Below are 12,355 nucleotides of genomic sequence, written 5' to 3'. Positions count from 1 at the left end.
CCTGACCAGCGGCACTCTCAGGCAGGCTTCCAGGTTTGCTAGCAGCCCAAGATCACTCCATGTAGTGCTTTGTGCTACGGGGAGAGACTTTGCAGGCTGCCCCCTTGCCCAGCAAAAATCGCTCAGCTCTCTCAGCCAATGGGAGCTGAGAGATTTTTCTGAGGGTAGGGACAGCATGTGAAACCTCTCCTCCTCCCACCCCAGCAGAGCTCAACTAAGCACTCGACCAACGTGGCTCTGTGCACACGGCCAGGCCGGATTTGATCCATGGGCTGTATTTTGCCCACCCCACTTTATTGATATGCTTGTAGGGTATAAACACAGCATGTCTGATTACACTGGAGTGTTCTCCGCATTCAAAGACTAACCCTAACCCTACATATAATATTCCAATTGAAGTATTCATCCCTGAAGCAGTCTGAATCGGTTACTAATTTTTATTAACTACAAAACCATCATGACAAATTATGGGCAGCAAGAAGAGGGGGTCGAAGAGGAAGCAGAAGAAGATAGGTAAAACTTGTTTTACAGCAGAAGAAGAAGTATTAGTTTGCGTATTACACATGAATATAGACAGAGCACATGTCCATCTCTAGCACACAAAATTAACCACAAATGCAAACAATGGCCTTCACCAGCCTGACAGATTGCTCAAAAGTATTATTACTCAAGTGCATGGGAATTCAGACCTTGTTAACACCAGGGTTTCCTCTAATTCTGGTCGCCCGTGGCCAACAGCGTAAACTCGCCCACTGCAAATATGAGCTGTACCCATGTATACTAGGCACCTGCACACCAATGTCCATGGTGGATAGCAGAGCAAATCCATGAGGCCCTACTGAGCCTTTGCAATCTCATTTCCTCTCCAGTGAAAGATTTTTTTTTCCTTAATCAACTAAAGCATTAGCAACCACTTCTATGCACTCTGATCTATGCAGCCTACCACCACCAACCTTGCCATTTTGTTTGGTAGTTTGTTTCGCAGCCTTGGGAGCATTTAAGTTAATTAAACCCATCCTACCAACATGGAGCAAAGCATTAAACAGATCATCTGACAGAAGATCAAATAAACCCATCTCCCAAGTAAACTGCTTTAGCAACCTCTTTTCCCCCCCCACATGGGTTTACATCATGCTCTGCTGTCATTAGCTCTTAAATATGGAGAATGAATGAGTAAAATGTTGCAGCACTGCAAGCCAATCTTCCAGCTGGAAGTACATGAAACCATGAAATTATACAATCTGCCTCCTAATGGCCTTTTACCACAGCTTTTTCTACTGAATGATGTAAGAACTAAGCTGAAAATATTCATTCTTGAAATAACTTGAACACATATATGGTAGTCACATCACTCATCCTTTGACTGCCACATCAAATTAGGCACAAAGTCCTGTGGCACCTTATAGACTAACAGATGTTTTAGAGCATAAGCTTTCATGAGCAAAGACCCACTTCATCTAATGAAGAGGGTCTTTGCCCACGAAAGCTTATGCTCCAAAACATCTGTTAGCCTGTAAGGTGCCACAGGACTTCTTGTTGTTCTTGAGCATACAGTCTAACACAGCTCCCCCTCTGATACTTTTTAAATTAGGCAGATATTCTCAACCTTTTCAGGCTTATTTGAAGTAGCAATATTTCACAAGCCCCTTTTACTATAGAGTAAAAAAGGACCACCACCACCAACGTATTACTAAGCTTATATCGGTCTGTTATAAGAGCTGACGGACTAGTTGATCTGAACAGGGTGGGTGGGTGGCGTGAGTGAGTGTGTGTGGGTCTCCTGCTGAGGGTAACCTTGACGACCAGGTAACACCTTTGTACCGGAGACAAAGGGTGAGGTGGAGCCTGAGGGGTTTGAATTGGAACTGGGAGTTGGGAAGCAGTCTGGGCTGAGAGCGCGCGAGACCAAGGAGGGGGCAAGGCCCCAGCTCTAGGGGCCCCTCAGGGCCTCCTCTCCCCAACATGGATTGGACTGGCTGTCTCTGCCAGCTGTACCGACTCCTCTGTACAATGCTGCGTCCTGTCGGCTAATAAACCCACTGCTCTCCTGCCTGTGGACGGGGTACAGAGCTTGGGAGACCCCGAACCCCATCACACAGGGCAAGATGGGCATGGGTGAAAAGCAGTGAGGGTTTTTTGCATGGGAGGGGCACACTTTAGGCTGTATCTACACTAGCACATACATTGGCAAAACTTCTGTCGCTCAGGGATGCAAAAACTGCCCTTGGCGACAAAGTTTGCTGACTTGGGCACTAGATCAGCAGGAAACGCTCTACCACCACTCATTGAATTGGCCTTATGTCAACAAGAAAGCTCTCCCTCACCTCACAAACACAACAGTCCAGGTGTGCTGCTGTAAGTTTGTAGGAGTAGACATGACCACTGACTAAAAGTGTTCAATGCTTGCAAGAAACAACCCCAACTCTCCAACTCAATTGCCATTCATGAACCACTTGGGGCATGTTCCTGAAATAAGATTAGAAATCAGATGCATTCAGCTACTAATTTCAATACTGGAAACAGCAATGTCCTCAATCATCTTCTAATGCGACAAGACGTAGCAAAAGATGTTATATAAAAGAGTGCATAACCAGTACTTCTACATACCGTAGATCCCCAAGTTATGCAAGGGTTGCATTCCTGGGCAACCTCACATAACTCAAATTTTGCACAAGCTGGGAACCAAGTGGCAGCCTGCCTCCCAACTCCCCTGCGCTTGCGGGAGCCAGGAAACTCAGCACCACTAGTCAGTTTGCTGGCTCCCAAAGTAGCAGGGAGCCAGGCCGCAGCCTGGTTCCTGGATTCCCTGGGCTTGCAGGATCTGGGAAACTGACCAGCAAACCAGTGCTGGTCAGTTTCCCCATGGTGGTGGGGAGCCAGGAGAAGCCTCAGAGGCCTAGCTGTCTGCCCACCCAGCTTCCCCCAGCTGGGGAAGCTGGGCGGGCAGACAGCTGCAGCAAAACAGCTTTTCTGTGGCTCCCCACCAGCTGGAGGAGCCAGGGGCTGGAGCAGGGAGCTAGCAGAAGAGTGTTTGTCCTCCTATCAATAGGATGACAACCCCAGGAAAACCTACTTGAGCTCTTGCACACAAGTCAAAACTGGTTCAGAGATGACCTTAAAACAAAAGCAGCCAGAGAGAAGACCGCAAAGTCCCACGGCACAAGTTTCATTCCAAAGCTGACAGACTGTACCACATTTTTATTCTTATGCCTCATGGAAAACAAAAGTTGGCACCTACACCACTTCATGCATACAGTTTCTGAAAGTGGATTTGCTCTGACTAATAGCCTGACAGATCAGGGGTTTCTCCTCAAAAGTAGATGAAAGCCCTTTCCATTCTGATGAATGATTAGATGTTTCACAGTAAATACTGATCTCTCTTTTTGGAGGGAGAAGGCAGTGGAGAGAAGAAAACAGTAGTACTGTATAGGATGACAATAGAAGTACAGACAGATATACAGGGTCAGATCAAAGGTCCAGCTAGCCCAGTACCCCGCCTTCAGACCGCGTCAAATGCCAAATGCTTCAGAAGAAATGAACAAAGCAGGCAATCAAATGATCCATCACCCATTATCCATTTCCAGCCGCTGACAAACAGAGACTGGGGCATTCCTACCCATCCTGGCTAGTAAGTACCGATGGACCTACCCTCTACGATTATCTAGTTCTTTTTTGAACTCTGTTAAAATACTGGTCTTCACAACATCCTCTGACCAGGGTTCCTCAAGTTGACCCTGTGCTATGTGAAGGAACACTTGCTTTTGTTTGTTTTAAACATGCTACCTATTCATGTCATTTGGTGACTCCTAGTTCTTATGGAATAAGTGAATAAGGAAAAGTTATTTGTTTCCATAACATATCTCATGATTTTATAAAGCTCTATCATTTCCTCCCTTTAGCTCCTCTTTTCTAAGCTAAAAGTCCCTGTCTTTAAATTCCCTTCGTACGGCTCCCATTCCAAACTCCTAATCATTTCTGTTGTCCTTTTTGGAATCTTTTTGAATGTCAAACATATCTGTTTTAAGATGTGACCACGTGTGGGCAGTATGCAAGATGTGGGTGTACCATGAATTTATACAGAGGCAGTAAGATTCTCTGTCTTATTCTCGATCCCCTTTTGAATGAGCCCTAGCATCTGCTTTTTTGACTGCCGCTGCACACTGAGCGGACGAACTTGAAATTCACAATCAGAATGCTGCAGATTTCGACAATCCTCTCAAACTGGGGTGAGATTTACGTATGGTATAGAAACCAGACTTGTATTAGGTGACCTCATTGTATTAGCGCACTGTAATTTGCACTGTCTTGCAGTCAGTTTTAGGCAGAGTTTGAGGATTTTACCCTATGAAACCCTAGATGCCCTGCTTTTCAGACATGTGCTCTAGTGCCAGCTCTAGGCATTTACAGATTACAAAGAAGGGAGCTAGCACCAGGAAACTTTCAATTTAAGGCCCTTACTCCTGGAATTCATTCCCGAGTCCTTTAGTCAGAAACATGCTGAGCTCAGGAAGGGTAGAGAAATAGCTAGCTGGTAGTTCAGCTCTCTAAAGGTCGGGGGGGGTGTTCTTTGTATAACAAATGCCTTGTTGGTTGACTGATTATATAGGTCAGATTTTGTTTTAAAACAGGTTTCTGTTCCAGTTGTTTTGTATGAATTGTGTTTTTGAATTATGCTCAAGTACCACAGAAATAGAGTGACTTTAAAAAAAAAAAAAAGACTGGTAAAGTGTATTTTATGCATGAACAGTTCAAACAAGAGATGTTGCCAATGATGCTATCAAGTAAAACGTTCCATACCGAGGAGTGAGCTTCACTAGATTTAACACCACAACTACCTTCTCCAGCCAATAATGCATTTGTTTTATCCAGTTTCATGAACATTTTAAAAAACATTACAGTAAATGTGGAGTGCTGAAGTGTACTATTGGCATAAACTGCAACTAACCCCTTTCTCTTTTAATTTTAACTCTTTTTTTTTTTTAAATCCTGGATTACACAAAGAGGATTGTTTAGGGTTTTTTCCCCAGTTTTCACACTACTTTTGTATTAAATAGATAAAAATTGTTTTATTAAGAAAAACACTCTTCTCTTGGCAGTCACTTGATAACTAGTGGGACATCTCCATGTTACCAGCCTATTTGACAGTCCAAGAAAATACTATACACCTCATGAAATATGTATTATAGTATCAGTCTGTGTATATGCAAATCTGCCTGCTGAAGTAAGTTTATGCATTAGTGTAGATAGAAGTCTGAAGTGCATGCACATCCAAACACACTTAATCTCATACCCACCACATACATGTTAGGATGCTAGTTACCAATTCAAAAATCTGACCCACTAAGGAGGGGAAGAAAATGAAAATCTGCATCAGAAAAATGTTCAGAACACAAGTATTCAAAGGCTTAGAAAACCAAACAAAAAAACAGGAGTAAAAAGAAGTTGACTCATAGAAGACTAGAACTGGAAGGGACCTCGAGAGGTCATTGAGTCCAGCCCCCTACCCTCACAGCAGGGCCAAGCACTGTCTAGAGTAGACCATCCCTCATAAACATCTATCTAACCTGCTCTTGAATATCTCCAGTGACAGAGATACCACAACCTCCCTTGGCAATTTATTCCAGTGTTTGACCACCCTGACAGTTAGGAACTTTTTCCATATGTCCAACCTAAGCTTCCCTTGCTGCAGTTTAAGCCCATTGCTCCTTGCATCCTCAGAGGCCAAGGAGGACAATTTTACTCCTTCTTCCTTGTAACCCTCTCTTAGGTACAGGAAAACTTATGTCCCCTCTGTCTTTTTTCTAAACTAAACAAGCCCAGTTCTTTCAGTATTCCCTCACAGCTCAAGTTCTCTAGAACGTTGATCAATCATTCTTGTTGCTCTTCTCTGGACCTTCTCCAATTTCTCCACATCTTTCTTGAAATGTGGTGCCCAGAACTGGACGCAATACTCCAACTGAGGCCTAATGAGTGCTGAGCAGAGCAGAAGAATGACTTCCGCTGTCCTGCTCAAAACACTCCTGTTAATGCAGCCCAGAATCATGTTTGCTTTTTTTGCAACAGTATCACACTGACTCATATTTAGCCTGTGGTCCACTAGGATCCCTAGATCCCTTTCTGCAGTGCTCCTTCCTAGACAGTCGCTTCCCATTCTGTACGTGTGAAACTGATTCTTCCTCCCTAAGTGGAGCACTTTGCATTTGTCCTTATTAAACTTCATCCTATTTACCTCAAGCCATTTCTCCAGCCTATCTTCCAAAGCAGCTGCAATCCCTCACAGCTTGGTATCATGTGCAAGCTTAATAAGTGTACTCTCTATGCCAACAACTAAATCACCGATGAAGACATTGAATAGAACCAGTCACAAACCAGGCCTCTGCAGAACCCTACTTGTTATGTCCTTCCAGCATGATTGTGAACTGTTAATAACTACTCTCTGAGAGGCATGTGCTGCAAACAGTACAGCACAATTAAATATTTACAGGCTCGGAGTTCTAAGTCTACGGCAGTAAACTGTTTATTCAAATCACAAGGTTTGTTTTGGGATTAAAGATATATTGCTTGCTTAAAGTCAGAGGTGGCACTGTGTCTTGAGTTCTGTTTCAGCCTTGCAGCAAACCGCACTGATGAATGGAATGTGAAGCATTAATCCTCCGAATATTTTCCTCCCCATCTTTCCAACTAGCAAAATAAACTGATATTTACCCAGTAAATTAATCATTTTTGCACTGGTTTTTGCCTATCTTTGTTGTAATAAACAGAAATAAATTCCCAGGAAAATTAAAACAAAAACTGAAAACGAAGGGCCCGTGGGTAGACATTAAGCTGAGGGGACAAAAGTCATACCATTTCTACACCCTCCCACACTTTGCTCATTGGAACAGGAAAATCCCTTAGAGCCGTACTTCAGCTAAATTGCAGGTCTGCTCCTGCTCAGCAGCATTTTCCTGGAGGCACTGGCAACAAATAGGAAGGAGGGTGTACTCTTCAGAGCAGAGGTCTCCTGGGTCCTAGTCCCTCCTCTCCTACAGGTTCTCCACAGCCTCCCATATTCTAGGTAGGAGACTGACCTGCTGTCAACGACAGATGTCAGCAACATTATAGAAGACACTGGTGAAGACTGATATCCACAACCAGTTTATTTTTTTCAGCACTGGTTCAAAGAGACCTGTTAACAGCAGTTAGCAACATGACAATCACGCAGTTCAGACAAGGTCTTGTGCGATCACTGGTCTGTCTTACACTTCCTTATATCCAAAACAGGCTTAACATTTCACTACCTAACAGGCAGGATTGTGAAACAAATACCATTTGTAGGGTAATTTGAGATCCTATAATGTAGGGTGCTACAGAAACCCAACTATAATTAGGTTACACCGCTGCCCCAAGAGACACCAAGGGCTTAGTGAGCAAGACCAGACAACTTAGCACCCTATTTTTCTTCCACTTCTGGGCATCTCTTAAGGGCAAAGAGAAAGGAACTGCAACAAGAGAAAAGTAGAAACCCAGAGGAACAAAAGGGGCCAGTAGTAACAGGATGTATAGCTGGAAAAAAAGGCTACTCCAAAAATTCTAGAATCAATTTAGAAGGGGCAGGGAAAAGTCAAATGTTCGAATCCTAAAGATTGGTATAAACCACATGTTGAATAATGTACCAATTTAGAAGTGTCATAAGACGGAGAATTCTGCTAAAAGGCTGAGGCAGGGAAATGACTAGATGTGGCCTTTGTGAGCTCTCAGATATTTTGCAGAGAAGTGCAAACAGATGCTGAGAAGATGTACAGTAGAACCCTGAAATTCACTCAACTTGAGTGCGCGCATCTCGGGTTAACGGGACTGAGCAGGAGGGAGCTGGGCTACTCACCACTCACAGGAATGGGAAACTGACCAGTGCAGCAGTGGTCAGTTTCCAGGCTCCCCTGAGTGGTGGGCAGCCCAGGGCCAGGCACCAGCTCCCTGCCACTCACAAGAATGGGAAACTGATGAGCACTTCTGTGCTTGCCAGTTTCCCAGCTCCTGTCAGGTGGGCAGCATGACTCCCACTGCCCCTGACAGGAGCAAGGAAACTGACCAGAACAGCAGCACCCACCATTTTCCTGTCTCCTGTGAGTGGTGGGGAGCCAGATCCTGGCTCACAGGAGTAACCAAACCATCCAGCACCACTGCACTAGTCAGATTCCTGGCTCCCCCAGCAATGCAAAATTTGACTTATGCAGGGCTGTGCAAGAATGCAACCTCTGTGTAAGTCGGGGGTCTACTGTATGTGATGTTCTCACCTTCATTCAAAGTACTGCTGAATTTTAAAAGGATTTGAGAATGGATTTTGGACTTTATAAAACAATACATTTGTTCAAAACTACACTGCATCAGCCTCAAGTGACTTGGGTCCAGTTATTAAACACTCCAAACATCTCATACAGCTTAATGAAATTAGCTACATTGCTTCAAACTAGACACTTTTTAAAGAAAAATGCTATTGCAAATTGTTTAAAATTCACAAGCTATTAAATCTAGCTTTTTGAAATTTTAATGAAATGACTACAGCATGCAGTGCATGCTAGAAATTGTTTGCTCTGTTTTAGCTGTATATTACCTAATACATGGAGAGCGAAGATCTTTGTAGAATCATTAAATCACTGGTCACAAAGACCTTACTAAGCTTGGTTTGTTTCTTTAAAAAAATGGAGTTACAGTAGATGGAAACATTTTCAAAAGCACAAACGGCTGTTAAGCCAATTAACTGCCACTGAAAGACAATAGGAATTACGTGCATAACCACCTTTCACACTTTTGAAAAGTGTTTCCCACACTATGAGAACTCTGCATGTTTGATTTGTACAATTTTTCTGTACGTTATTTATGCCTGTTCATAAGAGGCATAACTGCTGATACCACCACAAGCTTCTTTTTAAGCAGCTTTTCAGAATTTGCTCTATGGCAGCATCACAGCACAAAGAAAAACCCCCATACAAAGTATTAAAAAAGGAGGTTAATCCCATTGCAAGTACCTTCCCTATTAATTTTGCAACTCCAAAGCAACAAACCTCCACAGGAATAAGACTTATCACCACATACAGCCAATCAAAAAAATTTCATACACACAAAGGATATGAACAGGAGGGCCTCACTTACTAAACACAGATGAAAAACAAATGAAGCAATACACACGTTGCTTGTAGGATGTCTCCCCTTATGGAACCAGGAATCTTAGCTTAACATTTCCCACACAAGTGAGGGAAACTCTCTACAGCATGTATGTTTCTGAGTAGATAAATACATGCATCAACACTACAGCAGGTCTCTAACTGAAACAGCAAACTTCATGAAGCAACTGATTATGAAATATAGAAATGAGAGAATCCACATTCCACCCCAATCAATTCAAGGTTGCACCTCACATTTTACTCTTTAGCTCATTTTAAAAGACTCAAGAAAAGGGAGTGCTGCTGTTTCACGTGGAAGTCTATTATCATTTAGCAATTTTCTCCAACAGGCAATCTTTAATTTCCCTTTTATTTCCTTGAATCCTTGTCTTCATTGCACCAGACCCAGCTTCTAATAAGACTCATTAAAGCCATACAGACCATGGCAATTTATTCATAGCCTCTCAGTATTTGTAGTTCTTTGAACAAATAACAAAAAAGGCAACGTGTCAGCAATCGCCAATAAACACAACACTGGATTGCAGGCAAACGTTTTCACAGCACCTTAACGTGTTACGGTTAGAAAGACGATCACAGGTTAAAAACCACCATCTCTCCCCTCAGAGGATCTGCCTGGCCACATCCAGAGCTCCGAGTTCAGAGACAATAAAACATTACACTACACTCCCCCAAGCACCGCGGAGACCGGCTGAGGCCTGTCTACACTAGGGACGTGACGGGGGGGGGGTCACTGGGGGCGCTCCCGTCTAGCCGCTCTATGCCGGCATAATTAAACCGGCCCCCGAGGAGGAGCAGCTCTGCGGGCACCACCCACCCCAGGGCGTCCGGGGGTGGAAGCCGAGGGCCAGGGGGAGTTGGGCCAGGGGCCGGTGAAGCGGGTCAGACCCCGGCCAGGTCCACTGGGGGGCGGGGGCGGGGGAGGGGGAGATGCGCCCCGCCCCTCAGAGCTCTTCCCCCCCCCCACCGCCAGCCGGGCCCGGGACTGGTGCTGAAGCCCCGGCCGGGCACACCCCGCCCCGCCCCCCGGGAGCCGCTCGGCCGGCTGAGCTCGCGGGGCTGCCGGAGGCCAAGCGCCCGGGGGCGGGGAGGGGGGTCGGTTGGACCGGACCGGACCCCCCCCCCGCTGTGGACCGGTCCCGCCCCGGCCCCTCCTCACCGAGCAGCAGCAGCTTCACCTCCTTGGCCGCCTTCTCGCCGTCCTCCCGCAGGTTGCGGTCGATCATCTTGCTGCGCTCCACCGCCGCCTTGTCCTCGGCGCTCAGCGTGCAGCCCATGGCGGGGCCGGGCCAGGCCGCGCCGCACCGCGCGGGGCTCAGGGGCTCGGGGCGACGGCTCCTCTCGCTCTCCTCAGCCCGGGAGAACGGCTGGTGGGGCGTGGCCGGATATCCGCTCCGGGGCCGCCCGCCCGACGGCAGCGCGGCGCACGCTGGGAAATGTAGTTCTCCACTCGCACCCCGCCAACCACCCACCCACCCTGCGGGTCGCGTGGAGCGTTGCCTGCTGGGAATCCTGCCCCCGCCGCAGTGCACATTGGGACTTGTAGTCGCACGTGCTGGGGGAGGTGCAGCGTGGCCGGGACGCGGCCGTAGGGGGCTGCCGTGGGACCAGGTTTCCACTGTGTTCGCCGGCACTGCTCACTGGGGCCCATCTGCACCCCCCAGCCCTGGGGGCACACCCACCCCAGCGCCTGGCTAGGAGCCCAGGAACAGCTGGCACAGACCATTGCTGCTGGCAGCACCGCACGCCCTGGTACGCACCCGGCGCTCTCCCGTGCATGCCGCTCCCACTGGGAACGGCACAGCCGCCGCAGGGCTAGATCCCAGCTCCCTCCCTGCTCCTTGTGCGAATAGCCAATTGCTCTGGGCTGCGTGGAGCTTAGGGCAAAATAACATGGCAGCGCTCACTCCAGCCCGCAGCTGCAGCATTGATTGTAGGCACCCACCTCAGGGCGTAATAGTGGGGACACCACCCCCACGGCATGGGCATAAAACGCAGCTGGTAGGTGCGCAGCAGAGAGAGGGCCAATGCACACCCATAGCTGGAATTTGGAACTGGACGATTTGGACAGGAAATAAGGTGTAAATTTTAACGGAGAGAGTAATTCAGCAGCTGAACAGTTCCCTTGTTTCAGTGGAGAGGGGCTGGTTTTTTCCTAAAAGATTAGCTCGAGGAATTATTTTGGGGCTGGTCTCTGGCCTGTGTTGCGCAGGAGGTGAGAGGGGACAATCACAGTGCTCCTTTCTGGCTTGGGAACCTGAGAAGTCCCCGCACTAGCCCTTTTACCTCTGGCACCCAAATAACTGAGCACTGTGGAAACTCTGGCCAGAGACTCACTGCAGCACAGGGCTCTGAGTTACAAAACATCACCTGCTACTTGCACTGGTGGGGTGTGAAGCCCAGACTGGTAAGCAAGGGGTTAAGTGTACAGTTCCTCTGGGCCCCATCCTGAACAGGACTGGACTAGTCCTGGCCAGTTTAGAAGGCAGTAGAGGTGAACTAACCTACTCCTGAGGTCATGGGATGTAGCACCCCAGGGGCCCTGCTGCTGCCCAAGATTCACCTTGTAGAAATTTTGTTACACAAAGGCAGAGTTGATGATGGCTATTGCTTTACCACTGGGAAACGGGCCTGGTGAGGACCCAGGGCGTGTGTTAGGTGTCTGGACTGAACCCTGGTGAAGAGGGCTGGCCTCAGAGACCTGGGTTCCCCTGCTGACCCAAATGGTGTGGAGAGGGGACGGGACAATTGTAGCAGACATACCTGCTTTCTTGGCGGTCTCTGGATAACGAGTAGAATGTCTTCATGTCACCCTCCCATTTGTGAGTCCTGACCAGCCTGATTCCAGAGCTGAGGGTGTTGGTAGCTGTTGGAAGGGAGTGGAACCGCTACACCCCGAAATGCACACAAAGAAACCAGGAATAATCTGGGCAAGGAAAGACCCTGAAGCCCATTGCCTAACCTATGGAGATACCCCAGTAGTTTCTATGGCCTGAGAAGGGGAGGACAGAAAGGAGTGACCAAGCTGGACTGGAGAAGACAGCCACATGGCCACAGCAGCTGCCCCCACTCCTACTCTGCCTCTGCTTGATCACAAGGGGTTTCCCTCATCTCTACTGGGCCCCCAGCCTCCCAGCAGCACTAGGGCCACAAGGCACGTTGCCCCCTTTGGGGCAGTCCAGCTATGCTCCTAC

General features: G+C 47.3%; 1 protein-coding gene across 2 annotated transcripts in view; it reads right to left on the bottom strand.

Annotated features, from left to right (window-relative positions):
• GNAI3 (G protein subunit alpha i3) overlaps nucleotides 1–10,536 on the bottom strand; it is a 35,766-nt gene extending 25,230 nt beyond the window's left edge. Inside the window, exon 1 of one of the 2 annotated variants that reach the window (XM_074977904.1) lies at nucleotides 10,321–10,536. In XM_074977904.1, the coding sequence (XP_074834005.1) occupies nucleotides 10,321–10,438 (118 nt within the window). In that variant the 5' untranslated portion in view covers nucleotides 10,439–10,536. The remainder of the gene's footprint in view (nucleotides 1–10,320) is intronic. The other variant, XM_074977905.1, reaches the window with a different exon arrangement.
• Nucleotides 10,537–12,355: the final 1,819 nt, after the last annotated feature.

The sequence above is a fragment of the Carettochelys insculpta genome, chromosome 26 (assembly GCF_033958435.1).
Source record: "Carettochelys insculpta isolate YL-2023 chromosome 26, ASM3395843v1, whole genome shotgun sequence".
NCBI lineage: Eukaryota > Metazoa > Chordata > Testudines > Carettochelyidae > Carettochelys > Carettochelys insculpta.
This window is presented reverse-complemented; position numbering and strand designations above follow the sequence as displayed.